Here is a 27209-nt window from a genome sequence, read left to right as displayed (position 1 = left end):
TCTGATTCTACTTGGACAGCCAGTTCCAGAATGTGGTCCTCGAGGGAGATTGTTCGGCCCCGATTCTCCAGTATGGGAACTGATTCTGTTCCCCATGCTATTAAACATCTGCATGAAACTGTGGCGTGTGGGGTCATACAGGGTCTGTGGTAATTGATTTGAGGGCCAATAAACTGAAGCTTCATCTAAGACTGAGACGTTCCTAGGTGGTTTTCCCGTCTAGTATGCAGCCTGCTCTAGATGAAAACTCCAAAGTTTATAATCATTCAAGTAGCAAGTAACTGAGGCAAATAGCATTTTAATACTTTTTTAAGAGTGCAGTTTCTGCTAATTAACTAGTATACTATTTCTCTTTGGATAGTACCAGAAGAGTAAAAAAATTGTTGCGACAGCTAAATACGTCAAATTTTCTGCTAAAGTAACCTTTCCCCCTCTAATTTAAGGTATTGAAATAACAAATCATGCAACTGCAACTTTAGAAGGCAATCAGATTTTCAATAACCGGTTTGGAGGTTTATTTCTAGCCTCTGGAGTCAATGTGACAATGAAAGGTATGTTGAATTATGCTCATTTGTAATTTGTAAGTTACTGAAACAGTTACTGAAACTCTTTATAAGGGATACCCAATGAAAATGAAACCCCCAAAAGCACCCTCACATTTAGAAACTTGCTTTGACAGCTTCTAAATTAGCCATTTGTGATCGTTGTGGTAGCTCAGTTTAAACAAACCTCTTTCGTGCAAAACTATTAATGTGTCTGACATACACACTTCCTAGCAGTGGCAATGTATTTTCTCTTAGTATTTGTTTTGTGTGAACAGCAGGTGCAGCAATATTGGTGAAGAGTAAGCAGTGTGTTAAAACTTGTACAGTTGTGCCCTGGATCCTGAACACCCTGGAACACGGATGTTTTGGCTCCCAAATGTCGCAAACCCTGAAGTGATTGTTCCAGTTTGCAAACGTTCTTTTGGAACCCAAACATCCGACAGGGCTTCCGCAGATTCTGATTGGCCACAGGAGCTTCCTGCAGCCAATCAGAAGCTGTGATTTAGTTTTCGAACGTTTTGGAAGTCAAACGGACTTCCCGAATGGGATTCCGTTCGACTTCTGAGGTACGACTGTACTGCTAAACTCTTCATCGTGTGTAAGCTCAAATCCTAAAGGGATTGTGTAATCTTATTTTAGATCAAATCCAGCTGTTGGATCGGAGGTTTTCAGAGTCAAACTATAGCTCATGAACTATAGAATGGCTCACTATGCCGCAGTAAACTGTTAAATCTGACCACTGTTTTATTGCAGATAACAAAATAATGAACAATCAAGATGCCATAGAAAAAGCTGTCAGTAGAGGCCAATGTTTATATAAAATATCAAGTTACACCAGCTACCCCATGCATGATTTCTATAGGTAAGCAAGTATGGGATCTACTTTTCCCACAGCTTAACGTTTGCATGTTTAAAAAATGGATCCGTTTTAAATTGTTGTTAACATTGCATTTTAGATGTCACACTTGCAACACCACAGACCGCAACGCCATATGCGTAAACTGTATTAAGAAGTGCCATCAAGGACATGATGTGGAATTTATTAGGCATGATAGGTATGTTGACTAACCCTTGATTGAAAATGTAGCACCACTTTTTCCCCTGCCAGTATTTCAAAGACTTCTCTCTTCCAGGTTTTTCTGCGACTGTGGTGCTGGAACACTCTCCAATCCATGTACATTAGCCGGAGAACCGACCCATGATACAGATACACTATATGACTCTGCTCCTCCTATAGAATCTAATACGCTGCAGCACAACTGAATTACTTTTGAGAAAGAAAGGAAGAAAAAAGTCCTGCCATTCTATCGTAACTGTTAATTTTGTTTTTGAGGAAGTTATACTTGCCCATTTCTGCAGAGGGAGACTTAAAAAAGGATGTGTAAAAGTGGTGACACTATGGAGCTCAACCTACCAAAAAGAAAGTGGCAATATGTTGACTCAGGATAACAGAACTGGGCGTTTCAGCATTACTGTGTAAACAAAGACTAAGGGACAGATGTGAAGAAAATAAGCTGCATCTTTGTACAGATACCAACTTCCAAAAGGCTGGTGTTTCTACAAGTAGCATTGAAACACAGTCCCATTTGCAGTAGTACTATTCTGTAGACTAGCAGCAGTCTTTGTTGCTGCCTTTATGGACATGGGTACCAATTGCTTTTTGTAATATGGTAAAAATGTGAGCTAGCACTTCTGCATTTATTTTGATTTTTTTAAAAAAACATTTATTCAGATTGAGATGATTTTAATGCTTTAATCTCATGTAGTTTTTAATTTCAAGCAAATCTTATTGTACTTGAATGTGTCCTGTTTTGTTAGCACATCTAGACTTGCTGTAACTGTACTCATGTCCCAGTATGTACGTTCTTTCTATGAAAGAGAACACTAATCTTAAATTATATCCAGCAATTTTTCTGGTATCCTTTGCAGTTAGAATATCCCTCCTTTTCCCTTTCCCCACCCCCCCATGGTCTTCACATCACTTTGAGAAACAATGTTTTAATGAGGCTTCCTGGGAGATAATGCACTATTAAAACAAAGTATGCAGGCAACAGTTTGCAGTTAAGAGGTTTTACTATGTTTTAAAGTACACTGTTGTAAGAACATCTCCTCAAAACAATCCTGTATTTACTCTGTTCACAGTTTTATTGAACAGTCTTGGACATTAACTCTTATGAACTGCTGAAAATTGCAATTTCCTCCTCTAATGAAGATGAGACAAAAGTATATAGACAGCCCTATACAGTTTCATAGCTTTTTTTCCATTTATGTGTATTGGTGACAGTGGGTAATCAACAGCCTGAAAGTGTATGCATGTACCATAACATCTAGACTTAATATATTGTGGAGTATTCAATAACCATTATGTAGAGGGGTAGCTAAGAATTAAAAGGGTTTAATTTCCTAGGAAATACAATGGAAAATGGTCATTTTTAAAAAATAAAGTTTATTAGATCACTGTTGTTTGCATAATGCCTTCAAAAACTGCTGTAGAAACTTATTACAGGTTGTCTCACACAGGAAGCACGGCTAGCTTGTCAAGCTCATCTCTTGCTAGTGGAGCTCCTTCAGCTATCTGGCACTGTTTCCTGGGAAAACACACAATCAACATATGCATGTTTAAAACTAGGGGAAAGAATAGAAGGAAATAATACCAAGCTTAATATATTCAGACACTGCTGGCTCTTCCCGCTAGGCTCAATACAGTATATAACAGTAATGTGCAATCACATCAGCTCCACAGCAAGCTAGTTTAAACCATCCCCTGCAGCAAGCCACTGGTTTAAGGACACTAACATCGCCCCGCCCTGCAAGGAAAGCACATGGTGAAAAATCTTACCTGAACAATCGTAGTGAGAGGGTAGTTGCCTCAAACTCTTTTGCCTTTTCTTGAGCTTTCTGAATAACTTCTTCGGGAATGTTAGCAAGCCTTGCTGCATTAAAGCCATAGCTTTTAGGGCAAGCACCTTTGATGAATTTGTAGAGAAATGTAACTGTTTCTTGGCTAGGATCGTCAGTCTCATTTTCCACCATACATGCCTGAAAAGAAAAAACAGCACAAAGGAAAGTCGATCAATGGCCCTTGGTTCAAATCCTACCAGCTCATCTAGGCCTTTAATGGTCCACTTTGTTTACCAGCAAGTTTCCACTGACCACTCTTCAAAGTAATGGAACAGCAGGGTTCATTTCATTAGCAGAATGGCTGTGTTGAAGAAAGGGAGTCCCAGCCCGTAAGCCCTCTGCAGGCGAGACCACTTTTGAAGGGAAAGGAAGTGTTACATACCATGTGTCCCAACCGCACAGAAGGGGTGTGAGAATAATCCTCTACTAAAGAATGGTAATGTGTTGAAAACATGGTGCGGCATTTGATGTTCTCTGAAAGTTCTTTGACAACTGCACTAGCAATAGCAGTTCCATCAAAAGTAGCTGTACCTCGACCTGGAAAGTAAAGAAAGCTGAGTTTGAAACTCCAAGGCATTGCCAGAGCGGCTGAAATACATTCTGAACCTTGCACTAGGCTGGATCTTTCTCCTTCTTTCCCAAAAAACTCCAAACAATTAAGAAACAACCAACAGCATACTGAGAATTTGAACCACTTTTAAAGCAGGATGACTAAGTAGCTCAGTCATCCTGTCTTCACCATCACATGCAGGTGAGACCCTAAACAAGACCCCTTTTATAAAAAGAACAGGACCTCTACCATAATGGGAGGCTTCTTGTGTGATCATTCCATTGTATGTATATAAACTGCAGCCTTGGCTCAACGAAGATGTGAATTCGGGAAATTCAAACGAGCTTGCTGTGAGATACTTTGTTTAGCAAGCAATGATTTAGCCTAATAAATATATTTATTCCAAAATCTGTATCAGGACAGTGTCCTTATTAGGCCAACCAGATTGTTACAAAAGAAAGCTTTTGAGTTCTCCAAAACTTTTGATCATGTTAAAAAAAAAAAAAAAATGAAAGGGCCAGGAAAATTTGTAAAAGTCTATTAAAGCTCTCACCAGCTGCAGTCACAGATGGCTTAAGATGGTGTATGAGAGGAAGTGGCAACATTCAAATAATACCCTTTCTAGTGCACATGAGTGGCATGGGTAAAAACAACCAGGCAAGTTTCTTCAAAAACAATAAAAACACTGACAGCCAGAGAATCTCAAGCAAACTAGAAGGCCTTGACTAAAATGGTCTTTGCCTGCTACTAAAAAAGATCGATTCCAAATGAAGGGTGGCACAACACACACTGTTCCCAGCCATCCACACATCAAATGATTTTATCGGGCAGACTGGTTTGAGTAATAGTTGACCGCTCTCTCTCGCATGATGCTAAATGGGATTGTCAAGATGCTGGGGTGGAAGCAGGATGTCTGTATTTGTGCACTTTAGCTTGCTTAAGCAAAGTCACTGTGACCGACCCAGGCACATTCAGCCGTCTTGGATACCGGAACGAGAATCTTGGGTCCAATTAAAAACAAGATTTGTGTGGGCAAGAACTTCCCATATGGTGTTGCCAGCATCCAGTGCCTTGTTTAAATTGGGCTCTCGGCTGTTTCATATGCCCTGTTAGCACACCTAGCATCTATAGCCCAGGAGGGCTGTGCTGGCACGTTAGCTGCAGGCATAGTTGCTGAGAGCTTGCTTTAAATGGCACTGGTACATACAAGGTCACGCAACCAAGCTCTTGCTCTGCAACACAGTGTTTAAGTCGGGTATTTGTGTGGTGCCACAGACTGAGTCCAGGCAGCTGTAGCCTGCCAATCGGGCTGTTAACTTGACATATAGTGGTGCCTCGCAAGACGAAATTAATCCGTTCCGTGAGGCTCTTCGTATAGCGGTTTTTTCGTCTTGCGAAGCAAGCCCATTGACAGCTTAGCGGATTAGCGCTATTAGCGGATCAGCGGCTTAGGGCTTAGGAAAAGGGGGGGGAAAGGGAAAAAACCCCGCAGGAACTCGCAAGACATTTTCGTCTTGCGAAGCAAGCACATAGGGAAATTCGCTTTGCGAAGTGCCTCCAAAACGGAAAACCCTTTCGTCTAGTGGGTTTTCCATCTTGCGAGGCGTTCGTCTTGCGGGGCACCACTGTACCTGTAAGTGGGCAAAAAACAAGTCTTTAAAAAAAGAGACAGATTTGCAAAAGTTATTACTTACCTAGTTCATCCATAAGAACGAGGGAGTGCTCTGTTGCATGTCGTAGTATGCTGGAAGTCTCACTCAGCTCAACAAAGAATGTACTTTCCCCTGGTGGAGGAAGAAAACATCCTGGTCACTGCAGGTTTCTAAATCACGCAAGGAGCCTCCACGGAAGTGGAGCAGGAGTGATGATGATGAGAGCAGAGGCAGGAAGAACTGCATGCATTTTGGCAGCAGCTAAACGTGTGGCATCACAGTCTGTCAATTTGTATATTCTTGCATTTATACCCCACCTTTCGTCATGAAACCAAGGTGTCATGCATGTGATTCCCAGGAAGGATCCGTTTCAGATACTGAACTGACCAGGTCTGCTTAACTTCCAGTGAGGTGGTGGACTCATGCCTTCAGACCAGGCCCAAGATGACTCGGGGAGCTTTCAACAGGGTGGAGACTCGATCCTGGGCTTCCCATATCTAAACTAACTTTCAAGCCATTGCACCACGGATCGATATTATGGCTGTTACCCTTGCAGCACCATCTCGTGCAATGTCTACTCAGGAGCAGGCCCTGCTGAATTTAATCTGGGTTTACTCCTAAATAACTGCACAGGATTGCAGCCTTAAAAACCTAACTTTAACTCCAAGAGGAAGTCTGTGAAGTGGCCCACTTGAGCTCCACCCAGTTCATTCACTCAGCAGTATGAAAACTGTCTTCGCCTCAGTGGAAGCTGCTTTTGGTAGTTGAGCCCTTCAAATGTTCCTTCGTCTGTAAGGAGCAGTTCCTTTCCCACCCTAGTTAAGGAAGCTTTGGCATGTCCCTCACTGATGCCCTTGCTGCCGTAACCCAGAACTAGCGTTTTGGGTAGGAACCAAGCGTTCTTTCTCAGGCCAGCTTCAGGACCTGCTGGCACAAACCCATAGCTTCTTCTCTGCTGCCTTCCCTCAGAGCACAGGGGTCTTAAGGGGCTACAGGGGAGGGAGGGGTCAGAGCTGCCAGGTCTCTTAGGCTACTGATGGGTCCCTTCAAGAACTGGTGGTCATGGGCTCCTTGGTCTGGGCTTCCTCACGTCTTCCTTCCCTCAGGGTACATCTATCTTAAGTAAGTATGGATGGGCAGGAGAGAGGAGAGTCTAGAGGCCAGACCATTCCCACCCTTCCCATAAATATTTCTAGTGCTTGTCACCGTATAAACATTTTCATATACAGTGGTACCTCAGGTTAAGAACTTAATTTGTTCTGGAGGTCCGTTCTTAACCTGAAACTGTTCTTAACCTGAGGTACCACCTTAGCTAATGGGGCCTCCCGCTGCCGCTGTGCCGCTGCCACGCAATTTCTGTTCTCATCCTGAAGCAAAGTTCTTAACCCGAGGTACAATTTCTGAGTGGAGTCTGTAAGCTGAAGCGTCTGTAACCCGAGGTACCACTGTACACGTATTTTGAGGTGGGACACCCTTCTCCTTCCCTTTACAAAAAGTTCCGTGTCGCCTGTTTTGCTTTAGCATTTTTTTCTCGGAAACCCCAAAACTGACAGAACTCACCTGACATAATTCTATCTGAAGCCCCTAGTCTGGTGAATATTCTGTCGACAGGAGTAAGCCTGCAAGACTCGGCAGGTACAAAGCATCCCAGCTGGGCCATGATCACCACGAGGCCAGTCTGCAAAGCAATAAAACCGAATGGTATTAGAGAACTCGCTTCACCTGCTTGTCCTGCTGCTAAGGAAGCGATGCTTCAGTTCATTACCTCCTTCAATGCTATTTCCACCAAAATGAAGTTGTCTGCATTTGGACTGCCCAGTACAAATTGACACCTTCAAACCCCCATCTATTCCAACAAATAAGAGTTGGCAGTAGAGCATGCCACACCAACCTGATGTTTAATACTGAATTATTCCATCTTATTTTAGAGTTTCTATACCGCATGACAGAGCCCTAATGGATATCAGTCAGCAGGGATTTAAACATACTTAAGCACCCCAATGCTGCTCTGGAAATGGAAATCAGTTGAACAGATAATGGAATTCTGGAAAAACTAAATTTTGGAAATATAATTGTACCTTGGATCCCAAGCGCCTTGGTACTCAGACGTTTTGGCTCCCAAACACCACAATCCCGGAAGTGAGTGTTCCGGTTTGCAAACGTTCTTTGGAACCCAAACATCCGACGGAGCTTCCGCAGCCTCCAGTTGGAAGCCAAGCTTTGGTTTCCGAACGATTTGGAAGTCGAACCGACTCCCGGAAAGGATTCTGTTCGACTTCCAAGGTACCACTGTATGTAAAACTGGTTCCCCTGGTTTTAGAGAGGAAAGACAGGAAGCATTTGTGCTGTTTTGCCATCTTGGTTACAAACGCTTCCTACTTGTGCTCTCACAATGCTCCGTTATGATTCAATCCTCATTCTGTAAGAGCAAACATTTAGGCAAGGAGTACCCTTCCAGCCAACAGCTCTTGTGATTGGGCAATCTAGGGTATTAAAAACACTGAATGTATAGAAAGTGCACATCTTTCCCCCCTCCACAACAGAATCCTGCTGTTCTACATACTACCCATTTCCACATCAAACAGGTGATGAAAGAAAACTGAACCAAGTACAATTGCCTAATTATTTCAATAGTAGGATCTAGGTAAGCAGGAATGTTACTAACATTGGGTTTAGCCTCGTTTTAAATGAATGCTACTTTGCTCAAAGCATTTGGACGATTTGTCCTGCGCATGTTATTTTCCTACAGGAATTCATATGTATTTATACAGTACACGTCAATGTATTTATACAGTACATGTCTGAGTCCCAAAGTCCTGCTAGCCCAACTTCCTACCTGACCCAACTTTCAGCCCCTCTCCAGTCTTCTCACACAATCCAGATTGCAATGGGAACTCTATTCTATTATATATATAGAGAGAGAGAGAGTGTGTGTGTGTGTGTGTGTGTACCGCCCTATACCTAGCCTGCATGTTGCAAATGAAAGAAGAGAACATGCACCCCGATTGGGGGAAGAAACCCCTTAACCAATCCCAATGGGGTAGTTAGCCTGTAAAAATAAGAAAAAAGAGGGGAATTACACAGATAAAGCATGCTTCCAAGTGTCTTGTTCTATGATCACCTGTCTCAGGAGTGTGGACTTTCCTCCCATGTTTGGACCAGTCACTAGAACACAGCAAGTCCTGCTCTCCGGATTTGCCTTTTCATCCTGTACACCTATGAGGATATCGTTAGGGATGAAGTCATCGTCCGATGAGGTTTTTGTAATGCAGGGGTGGCGGGAATGCTTCAGCTCCAAAAAGGGCAGTGTGTTGCTCTCCGGAAGCACAATTACAGGTCGGCACAACGGTCCATCACATCCCTGGCTATAGTGTGCAAAGCACATTAGGACATCTGGGGGGGGGGGAGAGAGAGAGAGAGAAAATCCCAGTCAGTTTTCCCATTTCCTGTATTCCTTCTTCAGAGCACTGGGCTATATCACAGGTGACTAAAGTACAGTGGTACCTCTGGTTACATACTTAATTAGTTCCAGAGGTCCGTTCTTAACCTGAAACTGTTAACCTGAAGACCACTTTAGCTAATGGAGCCTCCCGTTGTTGCTGCTGCTGCGCAATTTCTGTTCTCATCCTGAAGCAAAGTTCTTGACCCGAGGTACTATTTCTGGGTTAGCCGAGTCTGTAACCTGAAGTGTATGTAACCCAAGGTACCACTGTATCAGTTACTTCCAAGTACTTCAGTCACAAAACTTTCACCATCTTCGCCACCAAACAAGAAGCTTTTACTGCACTACGTACTGCTAACATCCAACACAGAAATTTCAATTAACACACAATTATTAGGAAAGTATAAATAAGATGGAAGTCTGAAATTTGTTTAATTTTAAAATGATTGAGGGATAGAGTTTCCATTAATTAGATTAGACTGAAACTATACAAAAAAGAACAGAAGGTGATGGCAATCTTAAACAGAAAGCCTGGGAATACCCTATTTTTCCATATTTAAGACAAGGTTTTTTCCAGGATTGTAGCAGTCCCTTCTGCTGTTGTCCCTTTCCTCCCACTGCAGGCTGCACGCTGGTGACTGGCTTGCATCCTGAAGCCCCCGCCAGCACGACCACTGGAGTAAGAGCACCCTTTCCTTCCCCCTTCCTCCTCAAACTGCCACCTTTCTTGGCTTGGCTTCCATTGCCACCCATCTATTTTAGGGTTTTGTTTTCTTAATTCTAGGTTCAAAAAAAAATTAGGGGTCATCTTGTACAAAGAAAAATATGGTACTTTCACAGTTTTGAAGATATCTCTTTGCTGAGCTCTCAGCTTCTCTAGAACTCAGGCTGACTCCTTACCTACAGATTTAGATTGCGAGTACTTTTGCTTAAGGCAGGCTTGCTCTGAAAAACTATACCACATCATCTTTTGTGGGACACAGCCCACCTCATAAGATATGACAGAGGTCGCCAGTGTGGCACCCACAGGTACCAGCGTACCCAACTAGCACCTCCTCCTATGGCACTCACTGAAGCTCTCAGTATATATTCCCCCCCAAATGCACAAGAGGCCTTTTCTTTTCCTGCTCAGTTCCTGTCTGCCCTGGCTCAGTCTCTCCTTTACTGAAAATGCCTCCTTAGACATGCACACATTTCATTGGATGCCAGGACAGGACACACACCCTTCTCATCAGTCTGAAGAGATATGAGGTGCATAGAGTTTCTCCCCGAGCAAGTGCAGCGACGGCTGTTGCAACTGTAATAATAATCACACAGGTTACAAGATTATGCATCATTATGCTCATCACTGCACGGAGCTATCAACTGCCTTTGCTAAGAGTCACTGCTTGTGCAAGAAGCAGGGAAACAATCCTTTTCTGTATACTAACATTTAGCCCCCACCCCCTGCTACTATTCCTAATATACACAGTGGCACTCCACACTGGTTTCTTTGCAAGGGATTAGATGGCAATATTCCGTACTACGGAACCCCAGCTCTTTCAAGCTGCCCACACGCTAACGAATTACAGTAATAGTACATTATCAACTTGAATATACTATGGTAGAAGTCTTCGTACCTAGAACTGCAATGCATTCCACTGCCGTGTGCCAATCTTCGCTGCTTTTATCAAAGTTGTAAAATAACCTCTTCATACAGTCTTTCTGTGCCGTATCCCTCCGTTCTTCAGCGTTGATGATCTCGTTCAGCATTTTCTCCAGGTCTTTAGTCCAGTAGCGCTTAAAGCCCTTTCTGGTAGATTTCAACACATAATCGTCAGGCAGGCTCGCAGGCACCGAACTCTCCGCAATCTCCATCTGGTAGCGGTTTTTGCCTGCTCCCCAATACATCACAGCTTTAATGCCAAGCCGTTTGCGCTGCTTTTCCAAATACTGACGAAGGCCTTCCTCAATGCTGCTTATATCCTCTAGCGCTTTATCATATTGAGTGTCAAACCCAGTTTTTGGGTTAACCACACCAGTCTTTCGTGCAACGTTATGATCGAAAGCTGCATCCCACCTTTCCAGTTCTGCTTTAATGTCTGGAAAGCGGCCTTCTGGATTCTTAGATTTGACCATTGCTATCTGCCTTAGTGTTTTGGATGTAAAACCATCAGCAATATCTTCCAAAATTGAGATAATCTCCATAATTATTTTAAAACCTTCCAGTGCGGACAAAAAGTCTACAATTTTTTTCTTGCTGTATCTGGCCTCCTCATATAAAATAGCCCTGTTGCCAGGGTGGTCCTGGTTCTTAAGGGATGACCCAATACTGTGAATTTTGCTTAAAAGCCTTTCAAGGTCTGGGAGTTTCCTTAAAAGGTCACGGATTTCTGACATTTTGGCAGCTTCAGCTAGGAGGTCTTCAACTGCATCCAAGCGGTTATTGATGGTGGAAGGATTACACAACGGTGCACAGAGCCACTGTTTCAGGAGTCTCCTTCCAAAGGGCGTACAACAAGTGTCAATATTTTCCAGCAATGTGCCTTCTTCCGACCCAGTGGTTGCATTCTGCAGAATTTCTAGGTTTGCCAGGGTGACCCCATCCAACACCATCCTCTGGCTTGTTTTAGCAAACAGACTGCTTGAGTTTTGTTCTTTTACAATATCCACATCCACAGGAATGTATTCTTCAAATTTCCCCATTGATAAGAGTTCCTCGTCAATAATGCATTTTTTAAGGTAGAAGACACAGCAGCCAAGAGCAGAGAGCGCAAGCTCAGCGTTTTCCCCAGGGGTAAGTCCCAGTGAGTCAGTTTCCGCAGTCATAGATTTGATTACTGGCGGCAGGGTGGGCTCACTGCTTGGATTTTCTTTGTCCCGGAAGTAGCCTTTTTCAATCAATGTTTTTAATGTTTTGGATGCATCCCAGAACTGAGACCCAGCAATCAAACCTTCTTGCGCAGTAGAGGGGAGTAAGCCTTTGAATATCTTCTGTGTTTCTGCAGAGGGGTTCCCTCGCTCAAAAAGTATCTGCACAGGAATATGATGAGCCAAGAGAGTTCTAAACCTTGAGCAATGGCGGTCATCCGAGAACTGACCCAGGTAGAACTTCCCCACTGTCGTGTCAACAAAGCATACTCCATAGGTACGCTGAAGGCCAGCAGAATCGTCAACTTTTTCTTTCACGCAGAGGAGGTATTTGTTGTGGCTGTCCAAATCGTCACTATCTAAAATACCATAGGTCTGTGTCCCCTTGGAAATAACCCTGCATATTTCTCGGCGCACAACTCTGTCGTATTTTGTCGGGTGGGCCAAGGCTCTACATCGTGCTTCCATCATCTCAGGAGTCTCAATCTGCTCAACACGAACCACTTTGTAACCTTTCTGGACTAATATAGTGCAGTATCTGTCAAACGCTATTTCTGGGAAACCAGAGTGAGCAAAAGTGCCTTTCATGAACGACAGGCCCATCTTGTTAACACCAATAACAGCATCCATGTGGAACAGCTCATAGAACTTCCCAACTTTATAGAAAAGCACGCTATCAAAATTCTGGCTCTTCATCTCCCACCACTTCCGCATTAACGGAGTGCAGTTTCTAAGGTAGTCCTCTGGCACAAACAGAGTATTTGGATCATAATCTGGATCATTTTGCCGTCTCCTACGAGCATCTTTCCTTTTACCATCCTGGAGCCAGTCAATTTTATCATGTTCCCATGAAGTCGGATTGCCATCTGCTCCTCCTCCTGCTCCTGCTCCTGCTCCTCCGTTAATGCTTGGCTGAAAATCAAAGCATTCAGGAGCTGCAAAAGATGATAACTTATACTTTATCTCAGCAGAAAGATTTGTTTCTCTGCTGGGCGTTACAGACACATTATTCTGGGGAGGTTTAGATGCCTTTTCCAGCACTGGTTTAGGGGAGACTTTAATGGGACGCTTTACTTTCTTTCCTGGGTCAGCCTCCGATTCAGAAGCATCACTGTCACCAACTCCAACGCTATTTTCATCACTGCTAGCTTCATCGGGTTTAAACTCCATGTCTGAATACTCGCGTTCACTGTCGGAATCCATGATCTTCCTCTTTTTGGATTTCTCAGCATGTTGCTTTCTTGCAATTTGCCTTTTTCTACGTTTCACTTCCTCAGATGTGCCAAAATCATCACCCTCATCGCTCACCTGCCAAAGACAAAAAAGAAGTAGTATAAAAAATCGGATGCTTTAAAGACAGGCTAATGCTACAACTTTGACAAGGCAAACTTTCTGATGGGGTTCCCAACAATTTGGCTGCTGTCTTCTTCTCGTTGTTGTTTTAAATTAAGCAGGCTGTCGGGCAGATATTAGATTTCAACTTCTCCATCATGACCAGTGAACAATGGGGATGTGATCTCCCTCTGCTCATCGGATTTGTGATAGGTGAGTGAGAGGTTTCAACCTCTCCACTTGGATTAGCACAACGATGGGTATGCAATTAGGGAGTTCTATGGCAGAGAAATAGCTAGGCTCAATTGCATCAAATGCTGGAATAAGTTTTCTCCAATACTTCCGTTTTGTTCAAGCCTACACACAGTTCTTCAGCAGTCAGGTGTCAGTTCTAAAGATCCTGAACGAGGAGGACAACCAAGAGGTTTCTTTTTCAATTGTGAAGGAAAAGCCCCTACAGGCAACTCCCAATTTATGTTCCGCTCGGAGGCGACCTGAAAGTCATCCATTTCAGCAAATTAAACATGCACTTACATAGCCTTGAATTAAGTGACAAGCAGAAAGGATGGGGTGTGTTCTCCTCCAAGCTTTCCTTACAGAGTACTATGCTCTACCCCGGGAAAGTTGGCTCATAACCACAGAAGAAAGTGCTGCTGTGAATAGCGGTGCGTCAGTCTGAACTTATTCTGTGGTTTATTACTGTAGATTATAGCATTAGTAAGAAGAGTGACATAACTTAAAATATAACACAAGATTCCCCACATTGAGCCTTGCTTGACCCAGGTACCAGCCTTATCAAAAGCATGCCCTTAAAGACATTCAGACAACATCCTGAACTCCTCAAACTTTGCATAAAGGTTAGCACATGCAAATTTCCCAAGTACAGTCTACTGACACCCTGGATGGAGACAATCACTATAATGTTATTGTAACTTAAAGACATACACCAAGATAACGAGTTCAGTCACAGCCCACTAGGATGAGTCTTTCAAACTCTTAATCTGCAACATGGGGAAAGCGAGAAATGGGTAGGAACTCTCAGGGAAAAGCAACTGAAACAATAGGAATTGTCCACCTGAAAAGTCCCCTCCCTTCTCCACAAAGAAAAGGGTATAAAGGAACCCCAAAATCTGTAGGCAGTGGCTCTCCTAGCTCCAAGGATCTTCATTCTGTGCTCACAAGGAACGAACACAGGTATTCTCCCCACCTCCACCATTTCTTAACTTACTATTAGTGTGAGTCTTGCTAGCATAATGGTCACGCTCACTTCTGCAGGCTTTTGAGAATAGGCAGGGATTCTTCCACTCTTTAGATCAAGGTGTGTGTGTATGGTAGGATTTGCTACCTGCCTGAATTGTAATTTTATTGTCTGAAACAACATTTATGTATTCTGTCATTTTCATGTAAAGCTATTTGCTTGCCTCTAAAAATTACTGGGCCACCCACCTGGCAATTATGAGATTGTTATGCTGTGAACCTCCCTGAGATCTATGAGTATAGGGCAGATTACTGCTACGTAGTAGTAGTAGTAGTAGTAGTAGTAGTAGTAGTAGTAGTAATGACCGCCAGCCCAGAACAAAAAGTATTGGGGTTTAGGAGTTTTATTTAGGCAGGAACAGAGGCAAACACATATTCAAAAATGGACATGATCCCAAACCTCTAGCTAGTGTCAAAACAAAAAATTCCTTCCAGTAGCACCTTAAAGACCAACTAAGTTAGTTCTAGGTATGAGCTTTCGTGTGCATGCACACTTCTTCAGATACACTGTGTGCATGCACACGAAAGCTCATACCTAGAACTAACTTAGTTGGTCTTTACAGTGCTACTGGACGGAATTTTTTGTTTTGACTATGGCAGACCAATACGGCTACCTATCTGTAACTGGAACTCTAGCTAGTGTGTGTACAGATACAAAAAGATCCCAAAACTCTAGCTAGTGTGTGTACCAAAAGATCCCAAACCTCTAGCTAGTGTGTCTACAGATACATGTGAGGTGGACATGCATGTGAGTTCAGACACATACTTGTTACAGTTCCAAAACAATAAAGAGAAAGGCAGTTATCTACATATACAGAACTGTCCTACAAATCATGAGCATCCTATTTTCCCGTTTTTCTAATTGCTTCTGGAAACAAGAATTATAAAGAGTGACCTCCATCTCCTCATCATCTTCTTCCTCGCTTTCTGAAGGTTTGTCACACACTGCCAGCTCAAGTCGCTCACTCTTCTCTTTTTGCAAAGCAGCATCTGCCAATTCCATTGCTCTTCTAATTTCAGGTCTTGAACTGTAGAACATGCCTCCCCTACTGGTATCTCTACCAGAAGAACCTGTAATATAAAAAGGAATCAGTCAGAGAATAGATATTGGCTAAAACACGCTCATGGTCTCTTCTAGTTTTTTATTATCTAACATGCAGAAACCTTACAGTAACAATCCCAAATTAAAGCTTCTGCATTTAATCCCCTATCTCTTCAGAACTGTCATTTAGAACTGCCACTACTCAGATTACTATGTATATTAAATTGCATGACTTTTTAAATCATTCCACATAAACTACTACTAATCTGCTGCTAGACTACTGGGGGCAGCGGGAAGGGAAAAGTTTGGTGTAACTTGTACAGTTGGAATCACACCATTATTTTGATGCAAAATAGCATATCAAATGTTGGTGCTGAATAAAGAACCATCTTTGGCACTCTACAGTTCCCTCTGCAACAAATGCTGCTTTCTTAGTACGGGTGGGGCTTTTGCCAAGAGTGGCATAGGGCTGCCAGTTGCCTACAATAAGAGGACAGGTGAGTGTTAGGTGAAATAGTACAGCCTTAATCCCTTGTACTGCCAAGTCAAGTCAAATTGAAGAGCTGCATCCTAGTCAAATGAAGGTGAAAGGGCATCTTAGCTGAACAGTGCTTCCAAGCCTCTCAGTATGTGGTCAATTTAGAGTGATGCAGCATTGCTTGTAATATCTATGTGACCTGCATTTAATTTCACCCCCCTCATTTATTTATATATAGTATATTCTGTTATCACCTATTACATTCAGTTATCAACTCTTACCTGTATATGGTCGGATATATCTAATGCTAACCCAACCCCTTGATGGGTCGTCGTCAAAAAACTGTACATGGATGCGAGAGGATCTTCCTCTGCCTCTGAAAAGTGATCCTTCTGTTGGATGCTTGTACACAAGGCATGGCCACCAAGGGTAACCTTCGAGTTTGGCCCAAACCAGATCACCGGGTGAAAATTCACAGTCACTGCAAGACCAAAGAAAAAAAAAGATAGCCTCTATAACAGATCTTTTACTGATAATCTATGAAGTCAAAAGACTACATTGGTTACAGACACAATTCTCTTAGAATTTAGCTCATACTTTACCCAAGGATATTCAAGTTTTGATTTAATTTTTTAAAGTAGAATCCCCACCTCCAAATGTAAAGCATTATGTTTTTCATTATGTTTCATTATGTTTATCTTATCTTGAAGCATATGCAGAATATGAGATGTTTCCACCGATTGAGCTCATCCCAATCCTCTTCTCACTGAGACCACTACAGTGGTACCTTGGGTTAAGTACTTAATTCGTTCCGGAGGTCTGTACTTAACCTGAAACTGTTCTTAACCTGAAGCACCACTTTAGCTAATGGGGCCTCCTGCTGCTGCCGCACCGCCAGAGCACGATTTTTGTTCTCATCCTGAAGCAAAGTTCTTAACCTGAAGCACTGGGTTAGCGGAGTCTGTAACCTGAAGCATATGTAACCTGAAGCGTATGTAACCCGAGGTACCACTGTACTTACACGGAGGCCTCAGCAAGGAAATCCTCCTTCTTTGCACAAAATTAACAGTTTAGTTTAATAGTGATTTAACAACGAAGTGTCCTGGAATGTGTGCAGAGTTCCTTTCCTCCCTTCAATAAGCAACTGCAGTACACACACTTTGGTTTCAGATCGCTGAGGGGAGGATTCCAGAGCGAACAGCATGGCTCTCAAACAGTGACAATAAAAAAAATATTGAGCTCGCCAAGAGTTCTAGATAGCAACAGGTTAGTCAGTGGGCAGTTGAAGTGCCCAGAAACATATGTAAATGGCAATTGGCATATAGATATTGCAATGTTCAATCTGCAAATGAAGCGCCTGTCCTCCTTCAAAGTAATCCAAAAACCGTGAAAAAGCACAGCTCTCACATTCTTTGGCAATATTCTGTACAGCAGCACACAATGGGTTGTATCCAATGTTGGGTCCTACTCACACTAGACCCATTATGAACATCACCATAATTTAAATGGATCCACTCTACGTCTACTCTTGCTTCCTATCCGACCAAACACTTCTTGCAGATGCACTGAAGTAGTAATGCCTTCTGCTATATTTCTTCCTTAGCCACTATCATACTCTCTAAAGACAGCTCATGGCTCCCTCCCAACCCTTTAATGGCAATTCCCAGCAGCCGACCAGCTGCTCTAGCTCATTGGGCTTCAGCAGCTTCTTTCCTCTTTTTTCTCAGCGGAGGTGGCTTGGGGCCAGCTTTGTTGGGGTCGAGGCAGCAACTCTCAAGCCCCAGCAGCAGAGGGCTGTTCCTGGCAGCGGTGGGAGATAGCAGCAAAGGCAAGAATGGAGTACCAATGGCTGCGGTAAGAGCCATTGCCAGTGGTGTGCAAATGCCCGACCCTCTGCCGCTGCGGATGCTGCCAAGAAACCCCACCATTACAGTGAAACCTCGGTTCTTGAATGGCTCCGTTTTCAAACATTTCGGCTCCTGAATGCCCAAAACCCTTAAGTAAATGCTCTGGTTTTCAAATGTTTTTTGGAACCCGAATGTCCGATGCAGCTTCCGTTTTGAGTTTCCCTATTGAATTGAAGCTTCCGCTTTCAGTTTCAGAACGTTTCAGAAGTCGAACTGTCTTCCGAAATGGATTATGTTCGAAAACCGAGGTTCCACTGTACGGCAAATGCAGAGCTACTCGTTCTGTTTTTTAAACAGCTCCTGCGGGTTCTGCACCCCAGGGTTAGCACAACTCCACAACCGTCTCGCCCCACAAGGCGGCAGCAGGAGCACTCCAGCTGCTGCCATGTTTTCCTCCTCCTGTTCTCCCTCCTGCCTCTCCCATTTCTGTCAACACTGTGGCGGCAAGCTGTCTCCCAAGCTGGCCTAAAGAAGGTGGACCCTACATGATTGGGTTGGGAAGCAAAGCCTCGCTTCTCTCGCTGCCACCCCATGGCTCCTGCTGAGGGAGGCCTGCCTGGCACCTTCATTACAAATCTTTATGTGCCAGGCAAAAACGTCTCTTCAACCAGGCTGATTTAACATTCTTCAGATTTTTAAATGTGGTAAGGGGAGGGAATTATTGGGGGGGGGGTTGTATGTATTTTGTATTCTCATTTTTTATTTTTCAGTTATGAACCACCCTGAGATCTTTGGATGAAAGGTGGTATACAAATTTAATAAATAATACTAATACTAAAACTAATACTTGTATGTGCTTTTCTACAGGGACATTATCTGAAAAGACGAAATAATTCAGTTGTAAAGAGCCCTTTATATGTTTGAGAACATCCAGGCTATCTGTGAGCTACAGGTTCCATTCAGGTGGTCTAAGGAAATGTAAGAGAAAAGTCTGTCATACCTAGTATGGAAGGCATTTCGAGATCCCATAAAAGCTGCTGTCAGATTGGGATTTAGGTTTGGTGCCACCTGGTGGTTAATAAGCAACATTGCAAGTTTGAAAAATAAAAATAAAGAATTGAAACAAGAAGCTGCCATCTTAGCTCCTCCCTGCTCCTTCTTCAGTTTTTAAATATCAAGCCAAAATGCAAGATTCAGTACAAGTATCGCATGGGAGATGGCTTTCAATGGAAAAGGCTGCCCTTAAAAATTCACGGAGACTCTCTGGTAGAAAAAATATGATGGAGTAACTATTGGAAAAATGGTAAGTATAACAGACTTTTTTCTTGGAGGGGTCTGATGAGACTGACGGCGGTAAGTATTTGCGGATAGTGTCCAGCACCCATCTGTCGGATGCGGTCTGCTGCCAACTATGGGTGTATCGCGGCAGCTTTCCTCCCACTGGAATAGCAACAACGCCAAGAGAGATGGGGTTTGTTCTGTTGAGTGCTGCAGGAATAGGACTGTTGATTTTCTTTCAACCCATCGGACTGCCTGTTCCAGGAGGCTGGGAGAACCAAAACTCCCTGCCTCTGAAGGACCTTGAGCTTCGATAAGTGTGGCGAAAGATTTGTCATCTCTTTTTTCTTGTCAATAGACTCAACTAGGTTGTCCTTTAAAGCCTCTTCGCCAAAGAGCTTACCCCCTACAAAAGGTTCAAAGGCCAAGTTGTTGCAAGACAGCACATCAGCCGTGCGCTGGAAATCTTTGACAAGGACATGTGAGAAGAGTTTGGATTTGATATCCCGCCTTTCACTCCCTTTAAGGAGTCTCAAAGCGGCTAACATTCTCCTTTCCCTTCCTCCCCCACAACAAACACTCTGTGAGGTGAGTGGGGCTGAGAGACTTCACAGAAGTGTGACTGGCCCAAGGTCACCCAGCAGCTGCATGTGGAGGAGTGGAGACGCGAACCCGGTTCCCCAGATTAGGAGACTACCGCTCTTAACCACTACACCACACTGGCTCCGAGACTGGTTCAGGTCTTGAGGATTGCCCATGCAAGGGCCACTTTTGCAAATGACTGGGCTGTGGCAGAGGCTCTGATCACTAGCACTTAAGGCTGCGTCAAGGTCTTCAGAGGAAACAGAGTGCCTGGGTAAGGACTGAGAACACCTGCATGAAGGTTGTGCTCTAGACCAGTGTTTCCCAACCTTGGGCCTCCAGCTGTTTTTGGACTACAACTCCCATCATCCCTAGCTAGCAAGACCAGTGGTCAGGGATGATGGGAATTGTAGTTCAAAAACAGCTGGAGGCCCAAGGTTGGGAAACACTGCTCTAGACTACCTCCTGGAGATGGAGGGAGAAGCAGGGGAAGCAGATACTGTTGATGAAGAACATTTGGAGACTGAGAGGTAGTTGAGGGCCAAATTACTTCCTCAGCCAGACCTACTAGTAGAGCTTCCTTTAGGAGGTGCAGTATATGGATGAAATTCAGGATTAATGCTGTATTCTGAAGCAGAGACTGCTTCTGCTGTTGAGTAATGAGGTCAAATGAGATTCCATTGTCCCCCTCTCTGCGCTTCCTTACTTAGCCAAAGCAGAGCCCCCTGCTGACCTTTCATTGAACCATCCTCCATAGTTAGAAGAATGCCAGAAGAATGGGGGCCCACCCCCCTAAAAAAAATCTGGCTCTGAGATGTTCTGAATAGCAACCGGGCAAAGAGAGTCTGGAAAGCTGGGGAGATCTACCATATCAGTTGAAAGTGACAAGTGCTGCCCCTGAGAGGACTGGAACTAAATCTTGAATAAAAGCAGAGTTTGCTGTAAAATTTTCTATTGTCTTTACAGGCTGTGGTTTTGCTGCTGCAACTAGCTGCAGGCGGGTGTAGATTTCTTCTGTGCCTTTCTACTTAAGTGTAGACAATGCAGCTCTCTGAATGATAGCAGGTCCTTAATCACTAACAAAAAATGCAGGGCAACTCTCTAACACCCACCCACCCGGCAGACTGGTTTTGAAAGGCTTTAGCTGCGCTGAGGAAGAAGTCGGAGGGGGAGGGGAAATCTGGAGGCTACTATGGCAGAAATCAGCAAAGTCAAGGACAATGCAGTCTCTAAAGATGCTGTAGATAAGGAAGGCAGCCAACAACTGAACAGACTTTGAAAAATGAGTGGAAAAAACACCAGAGCCGGGGAGGAGAACTAATGATGAGGCTAAACACAGAGAGAAATTCAACTAGAGGTAGAAGAGACAAAGAAAAAACCAATCTGAAAGGAGAACACCAAGAGTCTCAGGAAGAAACGATTGCTTTCTGCAAGGCAATGTAAAAAACTGAAGGAAGCAGCAGGGAAGAGCTCAGACGGCAGCTTCCTGTTTCAATTATTTTATTTTTTGCAAGCTTGTGATGTTGCCTTTTGACCGCCAGGCAGCCCCAAACCTAAATCCCAATCTGGCCACAGCCGTTACGCCGTCTCCAGAATAGTTGAGACTACATGTACTTGGATGCATTAAAAATAGGATCAACTTGTTTTATGTATGCAACAACAGCAGCAAGGATACTTGTCACCAAATATTGGAAAACTCAAGATTTGCCCACGCTGGAAGAATGGCAGATGCAACTGATTGACTACATGGAGCTAGCAGAAATGACTGGCAGAATCCGAGACCTGGGAGAGGAAGCAGTGGAAGAGGATTGGAAGAAATTCAAGGACTACCTACAAAAACACTGTAAATTATATGAGTGCTAAGAAGGATGAGAGATTTGAAAATAACAGGGCACCATAAAGTTTGGTGAAAAGATTATGAGAATGAGTGAACTTTATGAGAAAAATAAATTTTGAATAAATATCATGGTAAAATTAGGTACTTAAGACCTAGATAAAAATATTCAAAGTTAGGGACAAAATATTGGAAATGTGTACAATAAGAATGGAAATAAGGTGATAAGTTGCTGGCTAAAGTTTTATAAATTTGGAACGTAGGAGCGAGAGACGTGAGGAAGTCCAAAAATGAAGAAAAGATGTTAAACTTTATGTTTGTTTATTTTTTGTTTGTTTTTTGTTTACTCTGTTTTTTCCTCTTTATTGTATTAATTAAACTCTTAATAATTTTTTTTTTTAAAAAATTAAAATAGGATCAACTTGAAGTCAAAACTTTATGTTATTTATATTTATGTGGTGTAAATGTTTAAGTTTCGTTGGTTGTAACTTTTATTGCCATTATCTAATTTTTTATTTCTTTTTATTGCTGTATATAGTTTTTGTTTTTTCTGTTTTGCTGTTGTTGTTCTGATGTATCAATAAAATCTATTTTAAAAAAAATAAAAAATAGTACTTGCGGAGTGAGAAAAAAGAAAAAGCTGCTGATGTGAGACTTGTAGAAGTCAGTGGGCCCATAACCTGTTGATATGACCCATTTCGGCCATTGTGGTCAGCAGAGTATGCACAGCTCCAGTAATCTTCCAGCTTTGCAGTAGTGAGCCTTTTCCAGAGTTCTCATTAAGAAAACTCCTTGCCCGCTCAGTTCCGTTTAGAATAGAAAGTTTAATGTCTCATAGCATAGCACAAGACAAGCATTAACACATTAGCTATTTTAGCCCTTGATAGATGTTGCTACATCATGAACTAATCTACTGTAATACAGTTTTTTTCTGGTCTTAGAAGTAAACCTTGTAAAAAGTATACAGAAAGATCCACTAGCACTTCACCATGCTAGCTCACCATGCTATCCTGAACCTGCAGCTTCACCGCTAGTATCTTACGCTGAGCAAATACCTCACTCTCCTTGATGTTAAAAATCATCAATAAATACTCTGTCAGCTAATACAGAGGGGGAGTATAGACCCTCATGCCCGCATGTGGCAACTGATTCCATAGGAATCTAAAGTGCCTTTGACCACTAAAGCAGCAGCCTGGTACATAAAAGGTAGTCTTTGTCACAGGTTAACAGGAAAAATGTCAGGCAGGGCCTGTTCTGCCCTCAGGAAGCTTTAACCAGGTCTGGATTATCAAATAGACCAGACATGTCCAGCCAGTCAATCACTCAACAACTCTGGTCCATCATTCAAAACAAAAAAACAAAAAAACAAACAAAACACACACACACACACACAAACAAAACAAAAGCTTTTTAAAAAAAAAAACTCAACAACTCTGTGTAGATCACTGTCAGTTTTTTTATACCGGGAGTAAATCAGTGTCTTGGGAGTCGTATGTGCCTGAAATAGACTTAAGTCCTGCCCTAGGGCCTATCGTTTTCATAATACATTGCTGGTGCAGTTTACTAAATTTTCTGCTGGTCCAGTTTACTAAAGGCCTGTGACTTTCATAGCATGGTGCTAGTTTTGATTATCAGTGTCACTAGGAGATTGAAGCACCTTCCCTTTTGTATTTCTAACTTGTTGGAAACAGTTCGCACATTACACCAAACTGCAATGTAAAAATCATGCCGCCAAGATGACAAGGAGCAGTCATGACCCTTTGCTCAGGTACCCTACCCTTATTATGCAGGGCCGAGAGGAGGGTGTGGGGAACTTTTAGTTTCATTTCCTTTAAAGTCAGCTTACCCCCATCAGGCAGGTGTTCTCAGTCCTTACCCAAAGCATCCCTATTCTCCAGGGACAGTCCTGGATTTACAGAAGTCATCCTGGTTTCTGATTTGATCCCAGAATGTCCTGCTTTTCCTTAGGATGGCCCTATTTTCATCAGAGAAATGTTGGAGGGTATGGAGTTATGTGACCCCAGAGCCAAGCCAACCTTTAGTACATCTGAAGGCAGCTCTGTATAGGGAAGTTTTTTAATGTTTAATATTTTAATATGTTTTTAATATATGTTGGAAGCTGCCCAGAGTGGCTGGGGCAACCCAGTTAGATGGGCAGGGTATAAATAATGGTATTATTGTTACTATTATTAAATAGGACATCCCTATTTTCACTGGAGAAATGTTGCAGGGTATGCCACCACCTGGACCAAGGGCTCATAGTCCCTGTCCCTCCCCCTGCCTATCTTGAAGGCTTCCCACAGGTATCTGATCAGGCACTGTAAGAACAGGATGCTGGATTAGATTGGCCATTGCCCTGACTCAGTAGGTTTCTCTTATGTTCTTAGACAGAATTTACATTTGAGCAAACATACAGCAGTCAAAAATAAAAAGACACCTGCTTCTTGGGAGAAAAGCAATGACAAACCTAGACAGCATCTTAAAAAGCAGAGACATCACCTTGCCAATAAAGGTTCGCATAGTTAAAGCTATGGTTTAACCAGTAGTGATGTATGGAAGTGAGAGCTGGACCATAAAGAAGGCTGATCCCAAAGAATTTATGCTTTTGAATTATGGTTCTGGAGAAGGAAATCAGCCCTGAGTGCTCACTGTAAGGACAGATCCTGAAGCTGGGGCTCCAGTACTTTGGCCACCTCATGAGGAGAGAAGGCTCCCTGAAAAAGACCCCGACGTTGGGAAAGATTGAGGGCACAAGGAGAAGGGGACGACAGAGGATGAGATGGTTGGACAGTGTTCTTGAAGCTACCAACATGAGTTTGACCAAATTGCAGGTGGCAGGGGAAGACAGGAGTGCCTGGTGTGCTCTGGTCCATGGGGTCACGAAGAGTCGGACTCAACTAAACAACAACAAAACATACATAAATTGCAGTTATGCATGCTTATCTATGCAGCTGGGCCTGAAAAAACAAATTGCACTGAATTCAAGGGCACTTGCCCTCAAGCATTCATTCATCCATCCATCCATTCAGACAATGATCCTGCACCTAGATTCTATGCACATTCATTCCATTTTACTTGGTAAGATATGCATCCTTGCATATTCAAAACACTGATGCTACAAAACACACACATCCTACCGCCACCAAGCAATTTAAGTGATGTCTCCACATTACGTGGAAAGCAGAAAGTCATGTCTGCAAGTGAGGCCTTTTCCTGAGACACAACCAGCTACATTTTCATATTTTAACACTCACTAGCGATAGAGAATTTTTAAAAGGGGTATGCGGTCACCAAAAGAAGGCCAAATGGATATGGGTTTTACTGTTAAAAATCATATGCAAAGACTATCTTCATGAAAAATCAGTGAAGGACTGCAATGTGGTATAAGTGGACAGCTTTCTTGTACATTCTATCACAATTACAACCCGCTGCAGCAAGTGGTAAATCTAGCCAACTCCTCTTGTATAGCCCAAACTTAATGTATGCTTAAGTATAGATATTTTTCAGCACTCCTTCACATTAACTTGGGAATGGCGCAGCAACAAAACTCCCTAGTCCATTTGCAAAGCGAAGCAGGATCCTTCACATTAACTTGGGAATGGTGCAGCAACAAAACTCCCTAGTCCATTTGCAAAGCGAAGCAGGATCCAGTGTCACATGTTGAGGTTCCTTCATTGCAGGGGGCTGGACTAGATCAGGCGTCCTCAACCTGCGGCCTCCAGGTTTTTGGCCTACAACTCCCAGGATCCCTAGCTAACAGGACCAGTGGTCAGGGATGATGGGAAATGTAGTCCAAAACATCTGGAGGGCTGAAGGTTGGGGGTGCCTGGACTAGATAACCCTCAGGGGTCCCTGCCAAATCTTATTCAACAGCTGCCCTCCACGGTTCCTTCCTGGATTCAGTGATTTACGATTCCCAACCCCGCATTCCTTTAAGTGTGCGAAGTACTGGGCTATACCGTGTGCTGCCATATGAAAAGAGGAAGGAAACACAATATTGGGGGGGGGAGTGAAGGAAAGTTTTTGCTTCTGCACATCACCCTAGAATGTTCAGTTCACCATGAATTCATGAAAACATTGCATTCTGACTTGTTCTTAGTCTGACCTGTTCTTAGTGCTTGGTTGACCACATTTATGGATGAATGCTATATATTAATTACTAGTAATTGTTTAAGTCTTGCTATATCAATCACTAGTTATAGTTTAATAAGGAGGCTTCCACGCCTGTCCAATTCTGTGTTCCCCTTTCCCAGCCTTTGGTCTATTGATGATTGGTGCCTATATGCAACCTTTGCTTTGTACTTGTGTTAACCAATCAGCTACAAGCACATATGGGGCAATGCTGTAATATTCAATAAAAGAGACTCCCCGAGACATGCTCGGGGGAGATGCCTCCCCTGAGACACTCACCACTCGTCTGTCGTTCATTTCAACCCAACAGGGGAGAGAGAAAACACAAAAGGCCACCAACCCACTTATACCAAGCTGCAAATCGGGGAGCTTTAAGCAGTTTCGGGGAGCTTTCTCCTCCATCTGGAGGGCCACCGATTCGGAAAGATCTGAGAGGCAAATTCGCGGAGGAGGAGGAGGCCAGATGCCACCTAAGCTACCCTTCCAGCATCGCGGCGCAGCCTGCCGCTTCTGCTCGGAAGAGCGGGCCGCCTCCCGCCACGCGGAGATGCCCCGCCAGCCTGAAGAGGGGCCTCCCCGCCAAGCTGTCCTTTTCCCGCGCTGCCTCTCCCCGCCTCACCCGAGGCCCGTCCCGCCACCTCACCTGCGCGCCTCGCCCAACCCTCCCTCCGCTATGGCGCGCGCCCTCCTTTTCTCTCTCCCCCCCCCCTCAGGGTCTACCCGGCCTGAGAAGAAGCCGCTTTCGGGCCTAGTAGGCGAGAGAGAGAAAGGCCCGCCGCCGCCGCCTCCGCCGCCTCATGGAAGCGGCGCCTGCGCGCTCCACGCTCTTGGGCCGCCAACCGCCGCCGCCTTTTCGTTTCCTCAGCGCGGGGGCTTACCAGTCCGTGGGGGGCGCCCTGGTCCTCCCTCGGATGCCCGACCCTCTGGGCGACAGCATGCGCCCGCCCTCGGGCTCGGCATCGCTGTGGGGGCTGCAGCCGCCGTCGCCGTCGCGCTTGGCCTCCGACATGGGGAAGAAGCTGAGGAGGGAGCTTTGGCGGGACATGGCGGCGGCGCCGCCAGAGGAGGAGGAGCGAGAGAGGAGCGCGGCGACGACGCGAAAGGGACGCCCCTTTTCTCTCGGCTCTCGCTCGCTCGTCCCTCCGGCCGGCGAAGCAGCGCGCCAAACGCCCGTCCCCGCCCAGCGAGGGTCCTGCGGCCTATGAGCGCCGAGCCCGCCCGCCTCCTGCTGCTGCTGCTGCTGCTGCCTGAGGTGGGGGAGGCGGTGAATAAAATGGCTTCTGGGAGCGGGCCGTTGGGACGCTCGCCCCGTGGTGGCGCCTGCTTGCTATGTCTTTTTCTGGGACCAGGGTATCATATATAAAAAATATACATAAAAATACAAGATAAAAACACGAAACCCCAACAGTAACAAAGCAATGCCCCCCCACCTCCTCCCACTAACACGTTTTAAAGGATGTTAAATCAGCCCAAGGCCTGGTTGAAGAG

The 27209-nt window shown here is 44.0% G+C and overlaps 2 protein-coding genes across 5 annotated transcripts in view; one reads left to right on the top strand and one right to left on the bottom strand.

Annotated features, from left to right (window-relative positions):
• FBXO11 (F-box protein 11) overlaps positions 1 to 3004 on the top strand; it is a 68309-nt gene extending 65305 nt beyond the window's left edge. For both annotated transcript variants that reach the window (XM_081854613.1, XM_081854612.1), the window contains exons 20-23: positions 444 to 551; positions 1299 to 1407; positions 1502 to 1600; positions 1679 to 3004. In XM_081854613.1, coding sequence (XP_081710739.1) covers positions 444 to 551; positions 1299 to 1407; positions 1502 to 1600; positions 1679 to 1808 — 446 coding nt within the window. In that variant the 3' untranslated portion in view covers positions 1809 to 3004. The remainder of the gene's footprint in view (positions 1 to 443; positions 552 to 1298; positions 1408 to 1501; positions 1601 to 1678) is intronic.
• Positions 2972 to 26885, bottom strand: MSH6 (mutS homolog 6; the record flags this gene model as incomplete). 3 transcript variants are annotated; one of them, XM_081854512.1, is made up of 10 exons in its annotated part: positions 26600 to 26870; positions 16331 to 16530; positions 15425 to 15600; positions 10710 to 13248; positions 8770 to 9041; positions 7209 to 7326; positions 5691 to 5780; positions 3829 to 3983; positions 3385 to 3584; positions 2972 to 3133 (listed from the first exon to the last, which is right to left on the bottom strand). In XM_081854512.1, the coding sequence occupies exons 1-10, from the start codon at positions 26764 to 26766 to the stop codon at positions 3058 to 3060; spliced, it is 3993 nt and encodes a 1330-aa protein (XP_081710638.1). In that variant the 5' UTR covers positions 26767 to 26870. The 3 variants fall into 3 exon arrangements, with proteins under 3 accessions (XP_081710638.1, XP_081710639.1, XP_081710640.1); XM_081854513.1 differs by lacking the exon at positions 2972 to 3133 and having other exon boundaries at positions 3381 to 3584; positions 26600 to 26871; XM_081854514.1 differs by lacking the exons at positions 2972 to 3133; positions 3385 to 3584; positions 3829 to 3983; positions 5691 to 5780; positions 7209 to 7326 and adding an exon at positions 10314 to 10387 and having other exon boundaries at positions 8903 to 9041; positions 26600 to 26885.
• Positions 26886 to 27209: the final 324 nt, after the last annotated feature.

The sequence above is a fragment of the Podarcis erhardii genome, assembly GCF_964252035.2.
Source record: "Podarcis erhardii genome assembly, chromosome: 3".
NCBI classification, from domain to species: Eukaryota; Metazoa; Chordata; class Lepidosauria; order Squamata; family Lacertidae; genus Podarcis; species Podarcis erhardii.
This window is presented reverse-complemented; position numbering and strand designations above follow the sequence as displayed.